Below are 26,313 nucleotides of genomic sequence, written 5' to 3' on the forward strand. Positions count from 1 at the left end.
ATAGGGGCTTTAGGGGTCTTCCAACCACAGGACTTACATTTTTGGCGGAGGGGGGGGGGGGGGTGGGGTGTTTTTTTTTTTTTTTTTTTTTTTTTTTAACCTGGGGACAACTTTTCCTGCCATGCTGTGTTAGTAGCGGTGCTTTGGTTTGCATTGTAATGGCTCTGTATTTGCAACAGAAACTCAGAGAGGTAATCTTAGAGACATTGAAATTTGCATCAAAAGTTTCAGAGTATTTTAGGTTGCTGATCTCCAAAATACGCATGCACAGCACCATTTTCTCCTGTCCCCGATATTAAAGCAATATCAGGGAAATCATGCTACATGTTCCAGTAAGTTGTTTAGTTTCCTTATTTTGCTTTTCCTAGACTCACTGTAGCTGGACGCAGTTTGCTAGCAACAAGGTGGCTGCGGATGCAGGTGGAGTAGGAAGCTATGTAAAATGTCTGAAAACCTGGTGTGGTTGTGGATTTACTGTCTTCATTCCCACCTCTGCTGCAGCTACTATCCAAGGCTGAGAGCACGAGTTGTGTCACTGAAGGGAATCTTGACTTACCTCCAGCTCTTGTCCTTTCTCCCTCCTAGATTGAGAGCAGAGGGAGACAGGTTATGGTCTGCTTTTCCTTTCTCCCACCTTGCTCATGCTTTTAGCACCACTGGGAGTGAGAGGAAGGCAGAATGGAGCTTTGTCGTGGTTTAACCTCAGCCGGAAACTGAGCACCACACAGCCTCTCACTCACTCTCCCCCGCTGCCCCCCCCACCCCCGCTGGCATGGGGGAGAGAATCAGAAGAGTAAAAGTGAGAAAACTCGTGCATTGAGATAAAAGCAGTTTAATAATTGAAATATAATAATAATAATGATGATGATAATAGAATATACAAAGCAAGTGATGCACAATGCAATTGCTCACCATCCGCCGACCGATGCCCAGCCAGTCCCCGAGCAGTGGCCCCCCCGGCCAGCTTTCCCCCAGTTTATGTACTGAGCATGACGTCACATGGTATGGAATGTCCCTTTGGCCGGTTTGGGTCAGCTGTCCTGGCTGGGCCCCCTCCCAGCTCCTTGTGCACCCCCAGCCTTCTCAGTCGGTAGAGCGTGGGAAGCTGAAAAGTCCTTGACTAGTTTAAGCACTACTTAGCAACAACTAGAACATCGGCGTGTTATAAACATTATTCTCATCCTAAACCCAAAACTCAGCACTGTACCAGCTACTAGGAAGAAAATTAACTCTATCCCAGCCAAAACCAGGACAAGCTTGTTTGGGCTGGGATGCATGTGTCAAGTCAGTAAGCCCTAGGAGGGCTAAGGGAACTAGCTCTGAGGTGTGAGGGAGGTGTTCTCATCAGCGATTCCCTCCAAAGCCCCCCTCCACCACTACAGCAAGGGCAATGCAAGTTGTATCTCCTCTTACCCTTGGAGAACAGCAAAATTCAATTTTGCCTGCAGTTCTGCAACGTTTTAAAGCAGCCTCAGCTGGACAACACTGGTAGGTGCTTTAGATGGACTAGAGAGGACAAAGAGAGCTCAGTGCCAAAGCTGTGATGTGGTTTGTAAATTGTGGACATACTGCTCCATGTTTTGCATGGATTCCTTATCTTTAAATGTTCAGAAGCAGCAGCCATTGACCTGAGGAAGGCTTGGGTGGCTTTTGTATTAAGTCAGGTTGTCCTGTCACTCCCTCCAAATCCCAACCCGCCAGCTTCCTCCCTTTTCCCTGGGTCCTTACTCCAGCCAGTCTTGTTGCTGACAAACGATGCCCCCGCCTCTACTGGTAACTCCCCGTTGGTCCCTGTGGCTGTTAGCTGGCACAGACAGGCTGGAGAGATGCCTAGCACTAACTGCCTTCCCGTCTTGTTGAGCTGCTGCAAAATCTCGCCTCATGTATAACCATGTCGTTTCCTTGTGGGACACATAAACGATGACTTAGTTCTGCCTGAGCACCAGGATAGCATTTGTGAAAGCTATTAAAAAAGTTTGTAGATGTCAAGTAAATGTATATGATTAAATAAGTGATTCAACTAGTATAATTAACAGATGGCAGGAACAATTATATATTCATATTTCAGGCCAACAACATTTGGTAGATATAATTACTTTACAGGTGTTAACTGCCCTTTATCGTGAAATGAGGTGTCTCTAAACACTAGAGGTACTCTGCAAAGTGACTTGTGGTTATAAACTTACAAGGAGGTTAACAGCTTTCCTTTTGCATGTGATGTTGGAAAGCTAAATTCAGCTCCTCGGTCTGATACCAAATCTAAGCAAGCGGAGTGAAAGAGATGAGCAGGTGTTATATAATCTGATTTCTGGAAAAAGCCACCGACCATTACAATGGGTTTCAAATTCATTTTGACGTTTGAGAGATGCAAAGTCCAAATAGGCAGACATTCAGGGAGGCAGGGACAGCTGGTAGGAAGAACTCCTTTGATTTTTTTCAAAATTACTTTTTTTTTTTCATATGTAGAAGAGTAAATTGCATGTAATTTGGATTGGATTCTAGTACAGATTGTGATGACTTGTGGCCAGAAGAGCAAAAATGAATAAGTAGGTTGTAAGTTTTTGCTCATTTTGTAACTGATTTTTTTTAATAGAACTAAAAAGTATTAATTTACTGTGAGCTTTACATTTGCCAAAGATGATAAGTTGCACATACAGAACGCTTACAGAAGCATTAAATTGTTTTTCTGAAGGTTCTTTGTTTTATGCCTTACATTTAACGTTTGCATCAAACAAAAAGAACTGAAAGAATCCATGGGAAATGAAATACTTTTCATTGGCAGATAAACAGGAAGTTAATACAATTTTACCATTTCCACAGATGGAGGAGATAGGGTATACAATCAAGAGCAAGGGTTGATCCTTAATTTTCACCTTTCTTGATATTTGGTACCTTGAACTATCAAAACCTAAGATTTCTTTCAATATTATCATTTCAGCATGGCATGATTTTGATTCAGACAATTAGGTTTGTAGCCTAATTTATTTCTGTTTGGCATCAAAGCTTGCTATTTATTAAACAATTTAGGCAGGTTAAACACTAGCTTACAAGATCACACTTAATATGTCCACACTGAAAGTAATATGTTTATACACAGTGTTTCTTCTTGTGTTGACGCTGGTCATGGTTTTCAGCTGTGTTTGTCAGAGGGCACAGCAGTGGTTCTCTTCAAGGTGCCAGAAGATGCATGCTAGGGGAGGGGGAGCAGAGATGGTGTTGAAGAGGGGAAGGAAACAAGTCTGGGAACTTTTATCTCTGATACAAACTGAGATAGAGTGGGAAATCTTAATGTTTGTAGGCACTACCAGCTGAATACTGTAGCACAGGTTACATACGTTTGTGCAGTATAAAAACCTGCTACGATGCTTGTAAGAATTGGGAGGGCCTGGGTGGTGTGCAGCACTCAAGCTATGGGCTCGCTGTCTGCACTGGGCATGGCATGGGTTGCACAGCCATAGTCATGTCCGTCTCGATGGGTGCTCGAATCCCAAGACCTGGAGCGGAAAGAAACCTTCCTAATCATTAAAATGTTTATCTCTTTCATAAGTTTTCCTGTAGTAAAAATGTCACATGCATTATTCTTGTTATGCAAAATCTCAGCAAATGGCAAAAGGTCAACAGTAGCTGTCAAGATTATCAGAGTAATTGTAGCAGCTTCATGGCATATCAAATGTGAAGGCTTTTATTTAATAGTAGTTCACGTGGAGAGGCTGGGAAGTAAGTATCGAATGCAAAACATGCTTTGCGAAAGGAATGCAAGAGGTTTATTTTTTTCACTTTGTGGGTTTGTTGGTCTTGCTCGCTCAATCATTTTGAGTCCCTCTATCGCCACAGCAGATGTTTCATCTCTTCCATCTCTGATTATGTATTTTTAACAGTTTTGAAATCTCTGAGCGTGTGAGCTGATTTTATCTTAATTTCTTTCTTTTATAACCTTCAATTTTTAATTTTTTTTTAAATTTTTATTCTGACTAAAGAACATGTAAGTGTACCATTTCAGCACAAAGACAGTCTATACTGAAGTGGTTTTATAACGTGACATACTTCCAAACTGAAAGGCTGTCCCGAGCATACAGAATTAGATCTTCTTGGAACAGTTTTGACAAATGCTGCTTGACTTACAAGGCAAGAGGCAAACAGAATTGTTGATAGTTTTCTATTTTCTTACAGAAGTGTCATATATGCGAAAATAAAATAATGCTGCGGACTTGATCCCATATGGTTGAGGGAAGGGAAAGAATACAAAGCCTGAAAGTATAGGGCATTATGAAATAAAAGGAAAAATTGAAGAAATTTGTTTAAAACAAAATAAGCTAGGTGCATTCCAAAGTCCAGAAAAAATTAAAAATATATACAACTTTTTCCCCTTTTTTTTCTGTTTTCTGTTAAGAGAGTGTCAAATTAAGTATTTGGATAGCTTTTAAAATCTATTCATTTATTATCATAAGTTATAATAAACTGTTGAGGGCAGCTGGTTCATTATGCAGTGGGTGCATAATAGAACTGACCAATTAAAGCTTGATTTAAGCAACTTGGATTGCTGTGTAATTCAGTGCTAAGTGACAACCGTTTCCTACTGTTTTAGCATTGAGTCGGTCTGCTGAACGCACTTTCAGGGCTAGGAAGCACTTTACTAATTTTGAGTACTGTGTATCCTGAACTGGACTGTTTGTCTTATATGGATTGTAGTTTTACTTCTTTTATAATTCCACTAATTATTTAAAAAAACAATAGTTTAGGTAGAGATTCCTTGCAATAGAAGATAGCATTCAGCCTTTTACTTGTTTGGGTTTATTGGGCTCGTATTGAGAGACAGAATTGGCTAGCAAAACATAACCAGTTTTAGAAATACAATATCAGGGCTTTAACAGTGATTTGTTAATTCTGGCACTATTACAGGGAATTAATGAATTTTCTATAACGATTATTTAATATGGATTGCTATGTCTATGCTGTGCATTGTTGCTGTTACAAAACTTCTAACCTGCTTGCATTTGTGAAAAAATCTTCAGATTTTTCTTATCAAAACACTCTTTTTACAAAGTATTATCTTGTTCTGTGTGTTTGGGGGGGAAAAAAGAAGTAATTCTGATGGTTTCCTTATTTGCTGAGTTACCCTATGTATAGTACACCTGAGAAGGAAGCTATCTGCGCAATATTTGTACACAAAACTGGAGGTTGATATTGCCAGTGCCAAATACAAAAGTGTGTCGGAGGAGGCTTTCCAGGACGTTTGATAGCCGTGACATGAGACACATCTGTTAAACAGCTGAAAGATACAGATGGAAATACATACCTCACCTTCATATGGGAAGAAGTTGATTCTGAAATGTGATGATTAATAAATGTGATAGTAAGTGTTCAATATACTGATTATCTACTGATTATCTGCAGAGGAATTATAAAAACTGCTTTTTAAAGGAGGTTAGTTGTTTATCAGTATATCAACAAATGAAGTTCAAAGGTGGGGGAGAAATAAAGTACAAAGAATAATTTAAAGTACTTGTATGCTGTGTTATGAATTAGCTGTAACCATAACTCATAGGATTTTCCTTGAGGTGTTAGGAAAGTTTGTAGTGTGTCGTTATTAGAGATTCTGTCTTGATTTACCCGGACTTCAGCTCCTAGTGTAAAGTAGAAGAGGGTGAACACTTGGGGAATTTTTTGGCTGTGTTAATGCAATTCAGACTGTGAAATTTCCTCTGTTGGAATTCTGTTTTATTTAAGGCTTAGTTAATTTAGCATCTAATGTTGTGACAGGAAAAAAAAAAATCAATTTAACAGCTTGTTTATTGATTTATAGTATTCAGTTGCAAGACTAAAGGAAAATGGATGAGGAGGCAATCCACTCCTCCACGCAGCATAGGCCTAAGACTGTCTGGACCTGAGATGTTTCCTCCCTGTTAGCACGTCTCGTTTTGATGTGGAAGGGAGGTGGGCAGAGGGGAATGGGAGACTGGCGTCCCAGTCGTAATTTTGGGTGGTGTTGCATCCCATCTATTTTTGTCCGTACAAGACATGAGCTCTTCAGGGATGCCCCATTCAGGTCAAAGCCTGGGAAACACAGAGAAGGTAGGAGAGGTCCTGGCACCGGTGGAGAGAAAGTAGAGAGCCTGAAGTATATTAATCCTGATTTTTAAAATGCTTTTCTGATTGTTGTGAAGACTATAAACACATTTTGTGACATTTTTATGTTCACAGTGAGTGCCTGAGTTCTGTATCTCTTGTTTGCATGTAATAAAATGCAAAATACCTTAGATTTTTGCCTTGGTGTGGGACACAAGTATCTGGAATTGCTGTATTTGTATTTGGAGTTGCTGATGACATTGTTAGATCAAATCAAGAGCAGGGAACTATTTTTTTCAGCTGTGGTGGGAGAATCCAACACACCTGAGCCTTTAAGATGGAACATTTTTGGAGTAATAGGGATTAAGGGAGCCAGGAGGGGCAGGGGGAAGAGGAGTGTTTAAGGAGAAAGGGAAGAGATAGCGGGTGCGTGGAGTCTGCTGGAGACCCCGGCGAGCTGTCGGGCACATCCAGAAAGACCCTGAGCAGTTCTTGTTCTGTGACGGACAAAGACTGTGGTAAAATGGTTGTCTGAATGAAGACTTTTTTGTTTTTATCCAGATGATATATGAATGCTTGCCTTGCTCTAATTACTTACTGCTTAAATTTTTCTGTAGAGTTAATTTATGAACAAATTTGGCTGGTTCTTACGGGGTACTGGTGTCAACAAATGTGCTTAGGCTCAGCCTAAGTCTGAAAAGACATGTGGCTCATTCTTACGCTTAAGTCCATGCCTGGACAGGAGTATCTCAGAAGGATGGTGGAAAAGCAAGCAACTAGGAATCCCCTTTCGTATAAACCCACAGAAGTAACACTTCAATTTCTAATGCGTTTTCGTCTTTTAAACACTGTTATAGAAGATAGTATTTTGGAAGGGAAAAAATCTGATCTAGCATGGCAAAAGGAGATTAGCTGAACCCATCTGCTTTTATTTTAGTTGTGTTGGTACTCGTTCAGATATTTGAGTTATTTGGTTTTGAAAACACTAAAGAAAAACAAGCAAAACTGCCAGTGCAATCCCAGTGGTGTGTTTTCCTGACCAGAAGCTGCAGGAGCATTTTAAATGGGCAAGAGGATTAGGTTTCAGAGAGGTGTCTTTACATTTGGCCTCTGACTCTAATTCAGGTTCTCCTTGGGGAAGCTTCAGTGACTTTCAGTGAGAAACTAGTCTTTAAGAAAAAATTGTGTGATTGTTTTTTGCAGTCAAGCATGACTTCTTTTTTTGTGTTGTTTATATACGGAGACGGCGTAACCCCCTTTCCCACTGCATTGGCATTCTTTCCTGGTTTTGTTTTATTTTTCTCTGCAGTTGATAATATGACATGATTGTCATATTTTAATTCAGACAAATGTGTGTATACATAGTCTTCATTTTGGGCGACGAGCAAAGTAAATTAGTAAAGATGTTTGCAGATAAGGTTTACTGCCCTTCACTTTAGCCTGTTGTGTTTACCTTTAATCTTTTGCATCTTTTCATTGCAAAATGCAATCAAAATTGCATTTTGAGCTGTGAAGTGAGAATCTGCGAAGGCGAGATAGCTTACTATATAAGTTTATGACGTTACACTTGTTAGAATTTTGTACTTGCTTTGAGATTTAAATTTGGCGTTTGATTTTTGCTTTTTTCCCTCCTCTGATAGTTTAGAGATCATACGCATAATATGGCTTACTACCTACACACAAATGTAAATAAATGCATGTATTTGGAAGAAGTAGTACAGAAACCCGAAAAGAATTTCAGGGGACGTAGGTCAGCAGTCAGCAATAGTTCTTTGTGTAGTGCTATGACAAAAAACAGGGTCATAGCTAGGAGGAAAGATGTGATTTTGTGGGTATGACCAATATTGAAATACTGCATACACATCTGGTGTCCGTGTTTTCAACACACTGATGAAGATTTGGGAGGAACGGAGAAAAGTGCCACAAAAAGAGTCACGGCTTAAGATGTAGTCTTATAGTAGGTGACTTAAAGATCTCCGTCATTTAAGTCTATCGGAGAGAAGGTGGGAGGTGAATATACAGTATGTATATAGGGGAAAAATAATACCAAGTACAAAAGGCCTCTTTCCCCCAGAGGAGGAAAAATGTAGGAACCTCAAATGGCTGCATGTTGAGGTCAGGCTCATTCAAATTAGCAGTAAGGCACACTTATTTATCTTTAACAGTGAGGCTATTAATCATTGGAACAAATTACTGCAGAAAGTGGTGGGAACAGGCAATTGCCATAAATTATAACTCCCTGAGGAATTACCACTGGATTCAGTTATTGGTTTCACCGAAGAGGCATATTATGGAATCCAAATACATTATCTGAAGGAAATTGAACTAAAGCAGTAGCACAAGCCACGTAACGCTAGGATATCATTAGCTGTGCGGTACCAAAGCATAGTCATAATTGTAATCGTAGCTACAGCTCCGTCATTTGTTTTTACTTCATAACAGTATCATTAAAATGATTTCTCACCCTCTTGTCTTTTTTCAAGGAATGTTAAAGAAATGAAAGTTGTTGGATTTTCATACTCAAATGCAGATGAGGGTTACACAAATTTTACAACTTCACTTACCTTTGCAAGGAGTCAGTATCATTTTGTTGTCAATATAATCTGGTATCTTTGGGCTTTATTACGTGTCCTTCTCAAATGCCAAATGCTGATTGTTATAATCAGGCTTTTAAACCACTGTGTAAACCACAGGCTGCATAAAACTCTGTTTCCAACCAGTTCTGTTAAAGACAAAGCTGTTGCATTTGTGGGCTATTTAATTAATTTCTTACGAGTCTATGGATAACTTCCACTTCCGATATTTTATATTTAGGTAAATTTGAATTGATGTAGGATCTATTAATAATGATAAAAAGAATTAAAACCAACTCGGAGTATTTTGGATCCTTTCTAAGACAGATAGCAGTTTTTCAGTCATGCTACTCAGTCATGGCCTGATCAAGATAGCTAGGCGAGAATGAGAGTTCAGAGCCAGCAACAACAAAGAAACCAACCAGACATTTCAAGTAAATTTCCTTGAGCATTTTTGTGTCTAGAAAAAAATAATCTGAATTTAAATGGAGAGTAGCTTAAAAAAACGCCACCGAACTCCTCAGCAAATGAAGGAAACTTCATTTTGTACACCCTGCTTTAATTAGGCAGTAGCATTTGTGTCCAAAAGAAGACAAGCAGTCTGTTGTCCCTTTGGGATGAATGCCTACTGGACGTGTTTCTTGAGGGACACATTCCTTGGGAGCCAAACTGCAAGTAGAGCGTGGATTACATTCTTCGCTTAGCAATTTCTATAGCTGTGGTGGCTTTTTCTCCGAAACCATTCAGGAGTTATGCTTGAAATACAACCTGTGCTCTCTCTTTTCAGAGTATATGTCCCCTTTCTTGCAGACTATGTGTCACTTAGATAAGCCAGTCCTGCAGCCCTGGCAGAAATATCTGATGATAGACCTCATTATTAAATAAACTAGTTCACCCTCTCAGTAACTGGCTTGATTTAAATGCTTAGCTGTGAAAATTGTATATTCTATCAGCCTCTTCAATCGCTGTATAAAGCCTTCGCTCAAAACCAGTTAATACAGATTACTCATTTTGTTGTAATGCTGAAAAGAGCACTGCACTACCATGGCACTATAGCAGTTAGAATAGAGACTGAAAGCATAAATTTCATTAGTCATACTGGTGATTACAAAGGCTGTACAGATCCGAAATGTGTAAGGATATTGGTTTCTTACGAGACTCCGATATGCATGATTTTGTCTACATGTACAGCACACTCAGATTTAAACTGTTGGCCTTTCCCATCTTTCTTTTAATTTCATTGAGAAGCAAAGGCAATGTACTTAGATGCATCACTGCACACTTGTGATCATTGAGTTCTGTTTTTGGGTTCTATTATAATGTCCAGTAGAAGTAAAATCCAACCCAGTCCTTCTAAACAAAACAGAACACCCAGCAACAAATTTCTAGTAGATATGTATAGTAACCCAAGGGTTATTAAACAGGACAACCCCAACCGATTTTGTTTAGTCAGCTGCCCCTTGCCAAAATTCTCTAAATAGTGGTGGAAAATACGCAGAGTAGAGTACAGTAGATTGATCGGTTCTGTTCTCTAGCATCAGGTGTTTTGCAAAGAGGAGAGCTGAATTCTTCTGTTCAACTTTTTTTTGCATGTTTAACTTAAATACTGAAGTTAAAAATATTTTTTTTTATATAGGAAGCAATGCTTCTGATATTCTGCAAACTGCAAAGTTGTATGTCAAAGAAGGTGAAGCAAGGTGAAATTTAAGTTAAGTGCTTGCAATCTTGCCATCTTACAGAGGGCAGTGCCAGATGCTGTGAATCAAGATTCAAAAAATTCTGGGGTTTTTTAGACAATTGTGGAATTCTCTGCTCTTCTGTCTTGTTCCAAACACCAAATAGTTAGAAATCGGCTCAAGCCTTGAAGTTGCATTTATATCTCCTATATATCTTCCACGGCTGCTGTCCTGAGATGATGTAGAATCTCCCTCGTTGGAGATACTCAGAAATATCCTGGACAAGTTCCTGAGCGACCTGATAAAATTGCTTTGAGCAGGAGGTTGGGTTATATGACCTCCAGAGGTCCCTTCCAAGCTGAATTGTTCTATGATGCCGTGATATGTCTTCCAGATAACCAAGTCAAAAGCAACAAGTGAAGGGCTGCTGGGAAAGGCAAACATGTGCTTGGTTTTTCTTGTTGTTTTTTTCCTTGTTAGCACATGTCCTTGTTACAGCTCAAATTAATAATAATATTATAATTTTGCCTAAATATTAAAGTAGCAGGTGAACTTGGGAAGGCAAGATCTGCCATAACTTTAAGGTTCAAATCAAGGAGAAAGGGAGAAGATGGTTATGGAGAACGTGGCCAGTGGGAGATTAAGGCTGGCATCACTAGCTGGTATGAATGGGTACAAATATGAATAGAATGACCACAAAAGGGAATGCAAAAGCTGTCAAGAATCAGGTACATTTGGAATGTAAGTAAAAAAAATAATTTTATTACCAGTCATAACAGTCTTCAAACCAACTCTGAAGAATTTTGTATTTCTAGACATTCTACAGCAGATTCTTATTCCTTCAAATTATCATAGTTGTCAATAAAGGTTATGAGCTAGTGGGTTGATTGTGGTGACAAGAGGAGATGGTAGTAGATAGATTGCATGTGTGCTCATTATGCCAGTCTCCAAAAGGTTAACAGTTAGATGAGGTGTAAAAAAAAAAAAAAATTATAGAAGAGAGAAGCTAGCTCTAAAATTGCCTAACAGGCACTCAGGAGAATTTTAAAGCCTTTCAGTAATAGGTTGGGAGGAAGGGATTGTTGTTCTTTCTATTCTTAAGCATTTATTACACTCGGCAATAAATCTGGTTTAAGTGACATAATGCTGGTGTCCAGCAATTAGCCTGCACTTCCAAATTAATACTGCTTTCGCCTGTGTGGCCTTGACTTGACTAATTGGCTGCCTTTCCTTTTTGTATTCTGTTGTGATTGTATGATGACAGTGATTCAGCGTGTACCACATAGGCACACAAAAATAATTTAAGGCTCCACTTACTCAGCAGGGTGTGATTGACACTCTCTTGGGTGACTGTTACAGTAGTGCTGGTCAGAGTAACACGTCGGCAGTTGCTTTGCAGTAACAGTGAAGCCAAGACAACTGTGCTAGTACAGTATCTTTTTGAAAGTCAAAACATGGTAAAATTATTGAATATGATTGACAGCTTGAACTAGATAGATCTCTAGATGGGTATCCAGAGTAAGAAAACACATAGTAGAGCTCGGTGACTCCTCCTGCAAGAGAAGAACTAATCCTTTACGTTTGCATGTGAATGAAAACTAGGTTTGTTGGTTTTGCACCATCTGTTCTGTATAAAGCAAGATCAACTGCTCATTAATTAATCGCATTTTAGAAAAAACACCTCATTTTAAAAGGAGAATAAGTTACTATCAACAGCATCTAAAATTATTTTTCTTTTGCTGCTTCCAGTAAGCTGCTGGGTTTGCCACCTTTTTCTGTTATCACTCATCCAGCTTTACTGTCGACTGAAAATACTCTGGGATCGTTTTTCAGGAGCATTTTTGTGTCTTGGGATCATGGAATAAACCAGAAGTGTTCAGAGGAAGTTTGCAAAGAGAAAATTATTTCTAAAATAAATTACCTTGTTTTACTGTAGGGTGAGTTATTTTATGTTTTCCAAGTTTCTGCTTAGACAGGAAACAATAGCTTTGAGAAACACTACCTGGCTGAAAGTAAAGCAGCAGGGCAATTTCTTTTATGTTGCTAAATGCTAAATGGAAATATATTATTTAGATTTCATGGCATATTTTAGAAAGCATTTCCCCAGCTTGCCAGTGCCTCCGTTTGCGAGCAAGGCTTTTTTGTTGCTTTTGCATTCGTTGTTGCAAGGACCCTGTTTCACGGTAGAGGAGAGGTGCTCATGAGCTCACTTCTACAGAGCCCTGCTCCTTTTGAGCCATGGCAGCTCCAGGAACAAAAGGTTTGCAGGATTAGGTCCCAGTTCCCAAAATGGCCTTGCAAACCTTCGTAGCCAGATGATGGTAGGAAAGAGAATTGACACCATGTGAGTTCTGCCCAGACAGAGCAAGTTGACAGAAAAAGCAAATACTCCTTATCACCCTTCTCCTTTCTGAAAACAAACATTTTAAAGGACTTTTCAGAAAAAAACTCCTCTCTGGAAATTAACAACTTTGGACTGTATTTTCTACTGAAAATTTTACGACTGTTCCATTAGCAAATCGTAAACAGTGCTTTGCCTGTTTACTCAAGAATACTTTTTTTCCTCATAGTTACATCAAGAGACAGTTGAATTGAAATTGAGTCGCTTAAAAGGGGCAGAAAGATTTTTTTGTTGTATAAAGTATCTGTAAAGAAGTACCAGCTTAAGGTGTGCTGGAGGCATAAGGAAGAAGGATTCTTTATACTGGAACAAGTATTACATTTTGATAGTTACTTGGAATTGGTCATTGGCCAATAGATTGAGAATTTTTTTAGTCATATTTAGTCAGGTTTTCGCAGGTAGCTGAGTGACTTCAGTAACAAAATTTCATCAAAATTCAAAGGTGGTAAAAATTCATGGTAATCAGGTATCTAACTTAAGAAAGAATTTGCCTGTTTGCACCTTACCAGCATTTTTAGAGTTCTAAGTACCTTTGAAAATGGTTTCTGATTTTCTTCAAGTTTTTAATGTCAGAGGAATTCTTCTTTGCCCACCTGTGTTATTTTTGTCTGCATTTATGAAGAAAACAAGCTTGCTTATATTTTCAACTTGCATTCTTAACTTTGTATGAACCACTGAAGAAAATGAAGCCAATTTACTAAATAAATTTCCAAGTACTTAAGGAAAACTTTTCTGTACGATAGAAGCTACAGGTTTGGTCATTTGGAGTAAAAAAAAAAAAAAAAAGTCAATAGATCATTAGTCTATGAGGATTGTTTCACTGGCAGGACAAGAGACATACAGCAGATTCCTTATATGATACAGTGTCATTTCTGGTTTTAAGCCACTTAATGAATCTTTGTTTCAGCCAAGGTTTATCATATACGTTATATGACAGATATATTACTATATGAGATATACATTGTACAATATAGAATGGTATACATTGATTTTGTGAAAGGGACAGAGCCAGAGCGAGGTGCAACGTACAGTTATTACTCAGTTTTACCATCCAAACAGAGCATTGGGAGGGCAAGTTCGTGGGCTGTGACCCAGATTGAAATCCGAGGCTTTGCTGGTTGCAGGGAGTGGGGTTGGAGGGTAGGGGGTTTCAGCCAGGGCCCCGGGAGCTACAGGAACGAGATGGGGCAAAATGGGAATGGGGGCAAATCGGATTGAGAACGTTTCAGTAGGTGTGCAGACAGAGAGGATGCATTTTGATGGGTGTTCTCTCTGCATGTGGGGAAATGCACGTATGTACACAAGTATCTGTGTGTGTACATACGCACGCATATATATATGTAAAAGTTTGAAGTGGGTATTGTAATTACTGTTTGCAGTTTTCAATTCTTAGTCATCAGAGGTGAATGTGGCCCTAACTTTATTCACAGTCTGAGTCTCTCTTCTGTGTTTACTGTTTATTTATTACAGGCTGTGTTCCACATTTGGTCACTTTATTTCATATGGTGATATTTATGCTTCCTGACTTGGAGGGAGGACTGAAATTTTTATATACCGGAGGAAGGAACTGAAGCTTTAACAATATCCATAGAAAACTCTCGTTTTGCTCATTCACACTACTCCAACTTAGGCATTTTGCATAATACTCGTAACATTCTAAGCTCCCAAATATATTATTTGTAAACAAAACCATAAAAAGATGTTTATGAATGTGCATTGGAGAGAAATGAAAAATGTATCATCTAAGCAAACTGGTGATTTATATTCAAATAAATGTTTGTAAATGCTTTCTTCATAGTGTTGAATGGCTAGGTTCACTGTTAAGGTGGGTAAAAAGTGTATATGTGTGTGGTAAATACGTATTATATATTCTTTTTTAATATATTCTTTATAATAATTGTTACTGTTTTAGATGATGAGTCTTCTGTTCTGATTTAATATATCCATGCCACTAATATTTAAGTCAAAGGTTGGGTTTTTTCCCCCATCGCTATTAATTTTGTAATTGACTTTACACACTTAATCTTCACCATTGCAGTCCTGGACAGGTTTCCTAGGAATTTTGTAATGTCAGGCTTTCCCTGCATTTACTCTTGCAGTCTGATGCTTGTTGACATGCTGATTCATGTTTTACACCACCAGATAGGTTTCGTTCGTCTGGAGGAATGAGCTTAAAGAGGTCATGCCAGCTTTTCCTCTCTCCTCCTAGACTATATATCTGCTTTCAATTTAAACTCAGAGAAGAAAAAAAAAGTGGATTTCTGCAGCTAAGCTAAACTGGAGGGATCAATGGAATTTATTATCAAGGGATGTCTAATCTCTAAAGCTAATACAAGACTTCAGAGCTATTGATTACATGCTAAGGATGCACAAACTGTTAGTCATGCATGGAGGCAATAGAATAAACGTACTACCAAGAGGGAATGGGCAAATAATTGTCAGTAGTGCAGTTATTTTTCATCTCTTTACTATACCTCTGAAGCAGGGACAGCTATATTTTGCATCCAAAAAGATACGTCCTAAAATATATTGAATATCCCCTCATTGCTACTGAAACTAGTGTAGTACAGCTGATTATCTATGTAATAATTCAGATGTTTTCTTCAGCTCCCTGAGGTATGTGGTCAATAAGAAATTTGTAAGCTGACTTAATAAGTCAGTCGCTAGATGAAGTGGAAAGAGAAAAAGCTCATAGATTTTCATGCAATTGCATTATAACCTTCGTTTGCAACAAAAGAAATCTGTAGTGCTAGTACAGTATAAATGCCCTTGTTTCATTTATTCTGGGTTCATATTTTACATGATGAATTGATGGACATACTAATGTACACTAATGTTCTTTTTGTGTTTGCATCCATATTTGTTTTGAATCCCGTATGTGTTACACATCTGAGAAAGGAGATGTCCAGTAATCCCTTTGATTTTTACTGTGGGCATACGTACCTGTTAACTTGTCATTTTCTGTTTGAGCTGAAATTACGTCAAATTGTATGACTTTTCAACTTAATTTGAATTCTCTTTCTTTGATGTTCACTATTACTTAGTGCTTCTAAATTTAAAAAGATTGAAGGCCTGAGTTTTCAAATTTGGTTGCCTCGTCAGGCCTCTAAACTGCTGACATGGAACAAGATTTTGGGGGGGGAATTAGTACCTCAGTTAGACTTTCCAGCCTGTATTTACATACATGGCGGGTGTCCTGGTTTTTGTATGTTCTAAGTGTGAGGGATTGCAGATACTCCAACACTGGAATATCTGGAAAAGTAACGTATTTCATTAACTTATGAAAAGTCTATATTGATCGAATTAGTGATATGATGTTGTGTGGGTTTGGCTTGGAATATGCATAAGTAGGTAGGAAAGAGTCCCTGACTGAAGATAAGCAGTTCATGAACTATCATTAAGTAGTTGTTAAAGGATTGAGGCCAGCACTGTTAATTGATTTTTGCCTTTAATTCTAAGCTGGCCTTTAACTCTACTTAGAAATGGTAAAAAATCCGCCAGAGTTACAGGCAAGAAACTTTAACAGGATTTACAGGAATTATTCTGTCATAAAAGACAGACTCGTTCAAGGAAATCAGACTAAAATGCATGGCATTCTTGGGATGTCTGAATAAATTGGGTCTTCCTGTATTGTCATCAGATTGTTAAATAATGGAGTTCTTGGGAGTTAGTCTGAACTAAATTCTTTTGGATTTGTAGATTAATAATCCTTGAAACACTGGGATTTCATCATGGATATTCTAGGACAGCTCATCTGGCATAGGGATTTTTGTTTGCTTTGTTCATAACTGAATTAGAGGACGCTCCTTTGAGAGGCAGCAGATCACCCACAGAAATGCTGAAGCGATCACGGTCGATGTGCTTTCCTGCTCAGAGTTCGGTTGTCTGTTGAAATGTATAACTCTAGTCCATTCCTTTTCAATGAGTGATCCACTTTTATATACAGCAATCTTAACCGAGTTTATGATGTGAGGGAACGTAGTACCTATATAAAACCTTTCTACGTGATTCATCGCTCACTAGTAACAAAAGTAATAATTGAGAGTAATGCAACTGAAATGAGCAAGTGAGGAACCTTTGTTTATTGTTTTCTTACTGCACTTTTGACAGCCATTCTGGTTTGGGTTGTAGTTCCTCCAGTAGTTTTCACTCATACTATTCTTCCATGCTCTTATCAGGGGTCTTTATAGAAGAATTCTTTACAGCAGCAGGACTGTAACATATTTCTTTTGAGTTTTGGAACATTTTGTTTTTGTAGGACCTTGCACGAACCGAGGAAGCAGCAGGAGCCAGAGTGACATCTTAGAATAATCCTCTTTTATTTCCCACATGCCAAGGAGAGACCTATCCTGGAAAGGTCAGGAGAAGCCACAGGACAGAGAGGCTCATGTTCTCATAAAGAAAAGTCTGGGGAATTCCAGTGGCTGTTCAGATGGAGAATATTAGAACAAAACCGAGGACATTCTTTTTTCTATACTTTTTTTTTAAATGTAAGGGCACGATAATTAAAGGAGCCTCTGTCAGAAACAGTGTTTTAAATTCAGGATTGCTATCTTAAGCCAAGTGTGCTCCACTTCTTTAATAATTGTCATACATTTGCTTTTCTATGTCAGAGTTTTTATTTAATATAAGCCCCACATCTCTCTGCAGTTCCCTCAAACCTTATGCAAATTTATGCATTATCTCACCTTCCAAGCCCAGTTAGTTTTCACCTCCTGTGTCACCAATGAAGGCAACCTGGGTCACTCTTAAACTTGATACAAATTTCAGTCAGTGTGGTTAAAGCAGAAATTTGAAGTCAGTTCCTCAGTGTAATGCCGTACCAGAAGAGTTGGGGGGGGAGATCTGAAATCCAAGCCCAATTAAAGAATTGTATACACAGACAGAATATAGACAGTGTATGGTGGTGTTCAAGAAGCACCATCTTTATCTGAAATGTTTGTGCTTTAAAATTTGTCTGATTGTTGTCCATTTCATGAGAATAAATGTGTGTTCTGTCTGCTGGTCAGAAGATCTAATTCCCCCTCCCCTGCCAGGTAAATGGCAATGAAACTGTGTCTTGCAATCAACATTTAGGATTTCTGAGGAAAGGCAGGAAAAACAAAGGACTTGTCATGCTTTACTAGCCTCATTTTATGGGATTTTTGTCACAACTTTGGGACATCTGTTTTTCTCTGATTGACAGCAGGGTTAATACATATTATCATTAAAAATAGGTTCTGAGGAAATGCGTGCTCTCACCTTGCTTCTGCTGCAACCGTGAAGGCTTTTGTTTTCACTGCCATCACTGTGAAGATAATCTCTACAAAGAGGCTCCGATATTGACCTGTCGTATCACATGTTGCTTATCAAGCACTAAAGAAATTGAATTTCATTTTATCTGTTATCTGGAGCGTCTTATTAAATCATCCTGCAGTTGAGAGGTCGTTTGGGGTCAACAGGTTCAGTCTCTTTTGCCATCTATTCCTGGATTATTAACCTTTGGAGAATTACTAAAGCTGTTCTTTATTTTACCCCATAAAGTTGGGTTAAATCTTCTTGATCCATAAGTTGTTGCAAGTGAGTGCCACGTGCATGTAATTCTTTTACTTAATGTAGTTTCTGGTTAAGGAATGAGGACTTAGTAATCTGTATAAGTGTAGAGGTCTCTCTTATTATTCTGTTGTTTTCTGTTCTTTTGATACTCTCCCAATGCCTCTGGTTTTAATTGGTTCAGTGAGAATAAAAACAGTCAGATCAGATGATGGATCTGAGTCAGCTTGGTAGTATTCCTTTGCCAAGAGATAAAGGGAGGGTGATGAGGAGGAAGATAACAGGGTTGGGTATTGCCAGGCATTGAGCGCAAAGGGAGGAGAGAGAAGTTGGACGCAAGCAGAGGTGGGAATGGGGTGGAGGTCATGGCAGCAGCCCGTGGGCACGAAGCGTCTGGCAGAAGGGAGCCTGCCCTCAGCAGAGAGACTTGGGGGGATATAAAGGTCAACCCTGCCGCCACCACCACCATCCATGTGCCTTTGTGCCATATTTCTGTTGGAAGAAATGACTCTGCCAGTCAGGATGTTCACGTTTAAGAGCTTGATACAGTCACGGGATATTGAATTTCCTGCAACAGCAGAAGCCCTAAGTACTTTCTGCTGTCACCACAAGGAACTGCCTCCAGTGTTAAATATATTTTCTGCTGGAGAAAAAGGCTTGAAAAAATAAATTCTGAATACTCCTTCCCCAAAATTTTGATTTTTAAATACAAGATTTAATGCAAAAAATACGCTGTTTCACTCAAATTCCAAACTCTCAATCAAGAAATTTTCAAATCGAATAAGCCAAACTACTGTTTTTCAAATAACTTGTCCTTATGCTCAGATATTCACTTAGTGTCTGGGCACTGTTATGCTTTTTCAAACTTGTTCTAAGAAAATCTGCAAAAAATTCCTTTAAAAAAGAACTGGAGTTGAGGAGCGGAGTTAGCATTTTCATGGAAGCACTGGCAAATAAAGTGTAAATGAGCCCTCTGAATTGCTGCTGCTAGCTGATGCTGTCTGGTGGCCAGAGCACCGGTGACCTGGGAGCTGGGTACCGTTCAGTTTTCTTACGGCCCTGGCAGTAAATCACCTTGTAGCTCTGAACAAGCTATTAACCGTTTTGTGTCTCTTTCTAATCGCAGAAAAGGCTTAACACCACTTACCTGTCTCACAGGGGTAATTGGTAGATTAATGTTTGGAAAATACCAAGTGCTTTCTGCTATTATTATTGAAACTCCAGCTGATAGGTTAAGAAATGAACAGAGATTTTGGGAGTGTCTTATTTCTTCCCTGTTTGGCATAGCGTGCCGATTTGACATGAGTAGTTCAACCAAGAAGTGAGAAGTCGTGGGCTTGAATGTCCGTGTATTTTGCATAAAAGTTCTGGATGTGACTGGAAGAGGAAAGGTGAGAAAACAACAACTGGGAAGACAAGATGTAAATTGACTTACTGGGATTAGTAGTACTGAAAAAGTATCCAGAGATCAGAAAAGAATGCATAAATTGAAATTAAATCCCAGTAGGATTAAGAAAATGTTCCAGTAAAATGCGAACCCTGAAGTGTGATGGGGAAAGGGAAAAACAGCAGATGACCACTTCTTTTCGCCCCCATCGAGAACAAAGTTATTCTTAATGAGATGCTGAGATTTTTTGGAAGCCTACTCAAAAATTCAATAGTGTTTTATCTGAGAAAAATACTTATTCGAAGATGGTTTTCTACTGAGGTGTTACAGATGGAGGCTTTGTGGTGTGGTAGTTTAAAACAATTGGTCTTTACCTCGAGAGATCCCCGAGACGAATGTTGCCCAGAAACGAGAGTAAAATTGTGTTTTTAAAGCATCATTTTAGGAGCAGTGGGACAGTTGGCAGAGTTTACCAAAGCTGTTGAGAGACTCTGCAGACTTTAATTACCATCTCAATATTGCAGAAGTTGTTTAATTCCTGCCAAAGAAGGGAATAGTTGTGAGAAAGCGAGATCACACTCTGTCTTTCATTCTTTCCTTTTTGACAGGTGAATAAAGGATGCTTTTCAGTATCTCCTCTGATACTGTGACACATTTGTAAAATTTGCATAGAATTGTAAAATAATTTTTCTTTAAGATTAACAAAGCTTTTCTTTTTTCTCTTCTCTTTCAAAAGTGCCATACAGCATAGTGTGAATGCAGTTTAAGTCTTGTCATGAAAGAAGCCAGATGAAAATGGAATGCATTTTCTGTTACTGATTGGTCGGCTTCAGACATTAATAGTTTCAACCTTCATGGCCAGACAACATGTATTACGTTGTGTTTATTTTAGAGGTTCCAATAAATTTTAAATCCAGGTTTGAATTCCGTCTCTGGTGTGGGTGGTTGAAGGCATAACCTGGATTAGTAGAATAAAGAGGAAATTATTAAAATGAGAAGAATCAATCCATTTTAGAAGGAAAAATAAGCCTATAATACAAAAATTCCTTGGTGAAAGATATGTTTACTCTTTTAGGCCTCAAAGTCTAAATCAGAGTATGTATAACTAGGTTTTTTACTGTCATTCGTATGAGAAAAAGGGCTGATAATTTTTTTTTTTTCCTAGCGGTTTTCTTCCTCTCTGACACCTGAGTGTGTTCAGGTTTTTTCTAAGTGCTTGCAGTAGCCAAGGAAATACTGATTCTTTGAAGACTCTTACCAGCTCCTTCAGTAGATCTACTGTGTTGATACTTTTTTTTATGACTGCCTCACACCTGTCTGTACTTGCTAAAGCACCAGCCATTGTTTACTCTATAAAACCCCTTTTTTTCCTCCTTCTCTTCAAGTCTCTTATCTCTCAAGGACCTTTTCAATGCTATCTTTCAGCTTCAGATCTTGGTTGTCACAGTATACAATAAGTTCAGAAAACTACTGCCCAGGAAGTCAAAAATACTCATTTATCATATCATATATATGATAAATCGGTACTTAACGGCAAAGGGAACATGCTTGTTCAAAATCCAGAAAGGGAAGGATAGATCATGGAAACAAATAGGCACAATTTTTAATCCTTAACACTCATCATGTTACTAGGAATACCTTTATGTTATATTTAGAACTTGGTTGTTTTGGTGTTTGAAACTATATGTTTGCAGTTTGTCTGGCAAACTGCATGCTGAATAGATTACACTGATTCACATTTCCTTATTTCCATATACCATCTGTGCTTTTGGCTGGTTGTTAGCCTGGTTGGGACTCTGATTTCATAAATGCAAGTTACAAAGAACAGTTATGCCCAGAAAGAGAAATCCTATATTTCACTTCCTTGAATAATCTCGAGTGTTTTGACCTTACACCAGCAAGGACATGAGGCTGAAGCTGTACCTACAGCAGGCTTTATTTTCTCTGGTGAAGAAGGATGTATTAGCAGGGTAGGAAGATCCCCTTGGTACATTTCCAGTGGAACTCTAGTATATATAGTCATGGTCATGATTTTCATTGTGTAATCATTTTAATTAAGTTCAGCGATAAAAGTTAGTCTTGCATGAGGAATGAATGCACTAGAGAGACAATGAAAGATTGATGACGGCTTGGGGAGCATCACATACTCGCTGGTGGAAATGCATGCGTAGAGAGCAGCTGAGCTTGGGTTGCAGGTCAGAGATTACCAGCTCAGAGCAATGTCCAGGCAAAGTTTTGGGGATCTGAAAGAAGCGGGATACAATGGGAATATCCAAAAGCATTTTTGGTAATATTTCTGAGGGCTTTTGCTTGAATGAATAGCTTCATTACTAAAATAATAAACATTAATTAATATCTGCATCATTTTGTAACTGCTAGCTTAGTAAGGTAATTAGTATAATTAGTATACAGCATTGCTCGGTGGCATGATAAATCATAGTGTAGTGAATGTCGACTCTTTACCACTATGATGTATTATCTAATTTACACAGGTAAAAAAAAAAAGGTAGGGGGCAAATCAAGAAGGGAAGCCAGCGGTGACAGCTGGGTGGCCTTTTGGTCACTCTTCTTGCATCTGCTGCCTGTATTCTCAATTGCTTTGAATCGCTGCACTGTTAATTAACAATTCTTTTTCTCGCTGTTGCTAAGTCTTAATCACTGATTGAAACCTGCAAAGAGAGGCCAACGAGAGAAGAACGAAGGAAAAAAACAGAGACTGGCAGATTTTTTCCCTTCAGGGTACTTGTACAAAGGATGATACTTCTTCCAGTGATAAGTCTGTGTGTGTTGGGTATCTCCTTTGCTTTCACATTCCTGGAGGCATCATCTACTAGTTACAGTTCAGTGCAAGGATGAAGAACGTTAACGATGTTTTTCTTCATTATATTCTGTTTTCTAGAACCTATGAGAACACCAAAAACGTTGAAGATTGCCGAGATCCAGGCCAGACACATCGCTGTGGACTGGGAATCTCTGGGCTACAACATCACTCGTTGCCACACATTCAATGTCACTATATGCTACCACTACTTCTGTGGACACAACGAGAGCAAGGCGGACTGCTTGGACATGGACCCCAAAGCACCCCAGCACGTTGTGGATCACCTGCCTCCCTACACAAATGTCAGCCTCAAAATGATCTTAACCAACCCAGAAGGGAGGAAGGAGAGCGAGGAGACCATTATCCAGACAGATGAAGACGGTATGCGTAAATGCTGTTACGGAAATTACATCCAAGTCCAGTCTAGACAAGTGGAAGGAAATTACTTTGTGTGTTACAATATGTGTCCTGAAGGATAGAAGTGCTCTTCTAGTAGTGTATTAATTAGCCCTAAAACAGTAGCTTTAAAAGTATTATAGCTGTCACTGCATATATAGCCCAAACTGTCCATGTAGCACAAGTCAAACTCAAATCTCTCTTGCAAGAAAAAGGAGGGTGGCTTCCCAGTCATTCCAAAAATGTGCTAACACAGGTGACAAGAAACACATGGTGGTGTTAGGTGAAGGCTTCTTCACAGTATTAGGTGTAGTGGTTGAAAATTAATTTAATTCTGTAAATTTATATTTAAATATTGAGTTCAGTGCTTAAAGACACTATTCAAGATTTAAAACCTCTTCAGCAAATATATTTGAGCAATAATTTATCTTGCAGGTTACAGTGTATAGTATCTGTTAACTGATTGAAAGCCACCCATCAGATTAAAGTATTATTTTGACAACTTGGGAGTTGAACTCGATGATCCTTATGGGTCCCTTCCAACTCGAGATATTCTATGATTCCTCTTTAAAAAGCTCTTGATGAAGTTTCATTGACAAGACAGTTGAACTTACCTTCGCTGGGAAGAAATAAAGAATGGATGTAGATGTTAATGGTGACATTCAGTGGTTAGGCTATGAATCTTGTTATGAAAAAGATTAAAATAAAAATAGATATTTTTCCCTAATATTTAAAGTGTGGTAGTAAAGAGCAATTTTAGTTTCCTTTTCTTATATTTAGATTTCATTAAAATACTGACAACAACAAAATGAAAACAGATACTGCCATCAGTAACAAGAATACTTGGACTAATGTAGGAGTGTGGATACATAAGAAGATAAAATTGAAAAAGGTAGTGTGTTTGCCTGTAAAATGGAGGAGAAAGTATAGCTTTATATATGGATAGCAATCAAGGTTAGAATCTGGTAGCATTTTTTTGCCATATATTTTCAATTTTACAAGAAATGGAAGAGGAATGTGTTTACTGTTGCAATAAAGAGGAGAGAACAGCTTATTAAATAGGTAGAATATGAGGAGCTGTAGAGAAATATAGAGACATAGATGCATCACATGAAGATTTATTGACAAGTACAGAATTAGAATATTTCATGCAATTCAAATTTTAGCATTACTTTTTTAAAAAGTTAATTATAAATATAATCCATGATTAATTATTTCTGTATCTGTGTTTACATTATAGATATTTGTGGTTGCTATTTTCCTTGAGGTTAAAAAAAAAAAAAAGTAGTAATATTGTTATGTCCATGGAAAATGGATTTCTTTTTCTTTTTACCTGAGTTTTCAAGAAAGGTGATGGTTTCTGATAGCCTTTATCTAGTTAGATGTGCAGAGATGGTAGCTGGTCACTATAGCGGTGCTTGTCAAGAGCAGAGTCAAGTGCATATATTTTGTCTTCTGGTTTTGTTGTGGATTATTCTTGGAAAATGATGCACACAAGGCAGGTTTTGGTCTCAAGCTAGCACGCCAGTGTGGTATCAGTGAACTTGTTTAGGCTCAGCTTTGGTGTCAGAGGTACCGTAGTGTAGAAGAAGCCTCACCCAGTGAACAAAAGTTGCTAAGGTAAACTATTTCAAGCAGATGTTGTTTTCCAGGAGGGATTAATACATTTTGAAAGGTACCTATATTTAGACACACTGGTGGTAATAATGCTTGTGATCTGAAAATTGCCTCCTGTGAGGTCCACTCAGTGATACTATTGGAAATGAAACGCAGATTTTTAATTGTGCGTTACTGATTGACTTGAAAGTCTGTGTCCATTTTGTCATGTATTTCAAAATACAGAGCATGCAAGCAATGTGCAATACGGAGGCTTTCAGCTGTCTAAGAGGATCAAAGGTGTATTCACACCTGCGTCTCTCCTCGAGCTCTCATAGCAATAGTAAACTGAGTTCTGTAGTTGACTGCCTATGTGTATGCTGCTAGTTTAGTCCCACGGCCAAGTGATCGAGTATCTGTCTGAAACTGTTTTAAAACACAGTTTGCAGCCTAAGGCAGGACTCAGACTAGGAAGATGAGAGCTACAGGAAGATACCTGAGTCTGTGCCCCACATATTTCGTATGTGGTCAGAAGTAGCCTCATTGTCATGATGATTTTTGCAGGTTTTGTAGAATGAGCATGATGTTAATTACCTAGTGAGGACATTAACAGATATCAGACATTATCAAATAACATTAATTAGAAATAGCCACTGATTACATGATTATCTGAACCTGTGCACTTACATTGTGTACTTTTCATAAATAGAAACTTTGAAAACTCCAGATGACAACAACAGATAATTAACTTTTTGTTAGCTTTTCTGTAGTGCAGTATTCTTTCCAATGCCATTCTTTCTTACAAAGATCTGCTAATCAAGTAAAAACTTTGTAGACTGTTGGAGTTAAAGGTGTCTACCCCACATTTTCTTGTCTCTCTTCGTCTTTACCATTTTGCCCTCATCTTCTGTTGCTTCGTCCATCTTCCCCACGCTTCCAGCTCTCTGTCCCTTTCTTCTCTTTTTTTGTTGTTGTTGTTTTGTTTTCATCTTTCCCTTCATCTCTCTTCTTCTATCGTTTCACCTCCTCCCTTCTGCTAGGAGCTTTACACATATTTGAACTTCTGGCATTCCCTAAATGCAGAGGATCTCGGACCTTTGCGGGGCTCTGGCCTGAGACAGTGAGGATCTCTGGTTGTCTTTCACAAAGGTTCACATTTATATAAGGCTGCGTAGCTGGGCCAGACCTCCCAGAGTGTGAGCGATAACTGAGCAGTGTATGGTACCAGGAGCAGAATTAACTCAGGAAACAGTTAGTAGAAGAACAGGGTAGGATTCAGAAGCTGTGCTTCAGACCTTCGGAGCCTTGACTGACAAATGAGGAAGGTTTCAATAGCTTGTAATTCAGTATCTGCAAGAAAGCAAAGCCAGGAAGTCTGAAAATAGCCTCCTTTCTGACCAGAGCTAGATCTGAATACTCGGTGGTTTTAAGTATTTCTATTTAACTTGGATAGATGGAATTAATCTTTAAAGTATATTATAGTAATTTGCAAAGAGCTGTATTCCACGTAAAAATTAAACCCTTGAGCAATACACTGTTAAACAAGTTGTGCAAAAAGAAGAGGAAAACAAGGAAACGTGTCAGTGTTTTATGGGTGAAACACCGTCTTTCACTTAGGGGAGAGATCACACTATCACTACGATTTGGGAGAAAGCTCTTCTGAGTACCCAGGCACTCGGCGTTATCTGTGCCATGACAGGGTCTCACTGCTTCACCTGGCTTGTATAGGAGATGGACAGTGTTTGAAGGGTTTGGTAAAGGAAAAAGCGGAAGGCTCGCACAATCTGGGGATGCATACATTCTGGGCAGAGATGATGGTTGGCATTTCAAAGAAGGTACAAGAATCAGCAGTGAATTTATCACTT

General features: G+C 38.6%; 1 protein-coding gene across 1 annotated transcript in view; it reads left to right on the plus strand.

Annotated features, from left to right (window-relative positions):
* PTPRK (protein tyrosine phosphatase, receptor type K) overlaps window positions 1-26,313 on the plus strand; it is a 340,206-nt gene that overhangs the window by 218,486 nt on the left and 95,407 nt on the right. Inside the window, exon 7 of the mRNA XM_019472633.1 lies at window positions 22,535-22,837. Coding sequence (XP_019328178.1) covers window positions 22,535-22,837 — 303 coding nt within the window. The remainder of the gene's footprint in view (window positions 1-22,534; window positions 22,838-26,313) is intronic.

The sequence above is a fragment of the Aptenodytes forsteri genome, unplaced genomic scaffold (assembly GCF_000699145.1).
Source record: "Aptenodytes forsteri isolate BGI_AS27 unplaced genomic scaffold, ASM69914v1 Scaffold82, whole genome shotgun sequence".
NCBI classification, from domain to species: Eukaryota; Metazoa; Chordata; class Aves; order Sphenisciformes; family Spheniscidae; genus Aptenodytes; species Aptenodytes forsteri.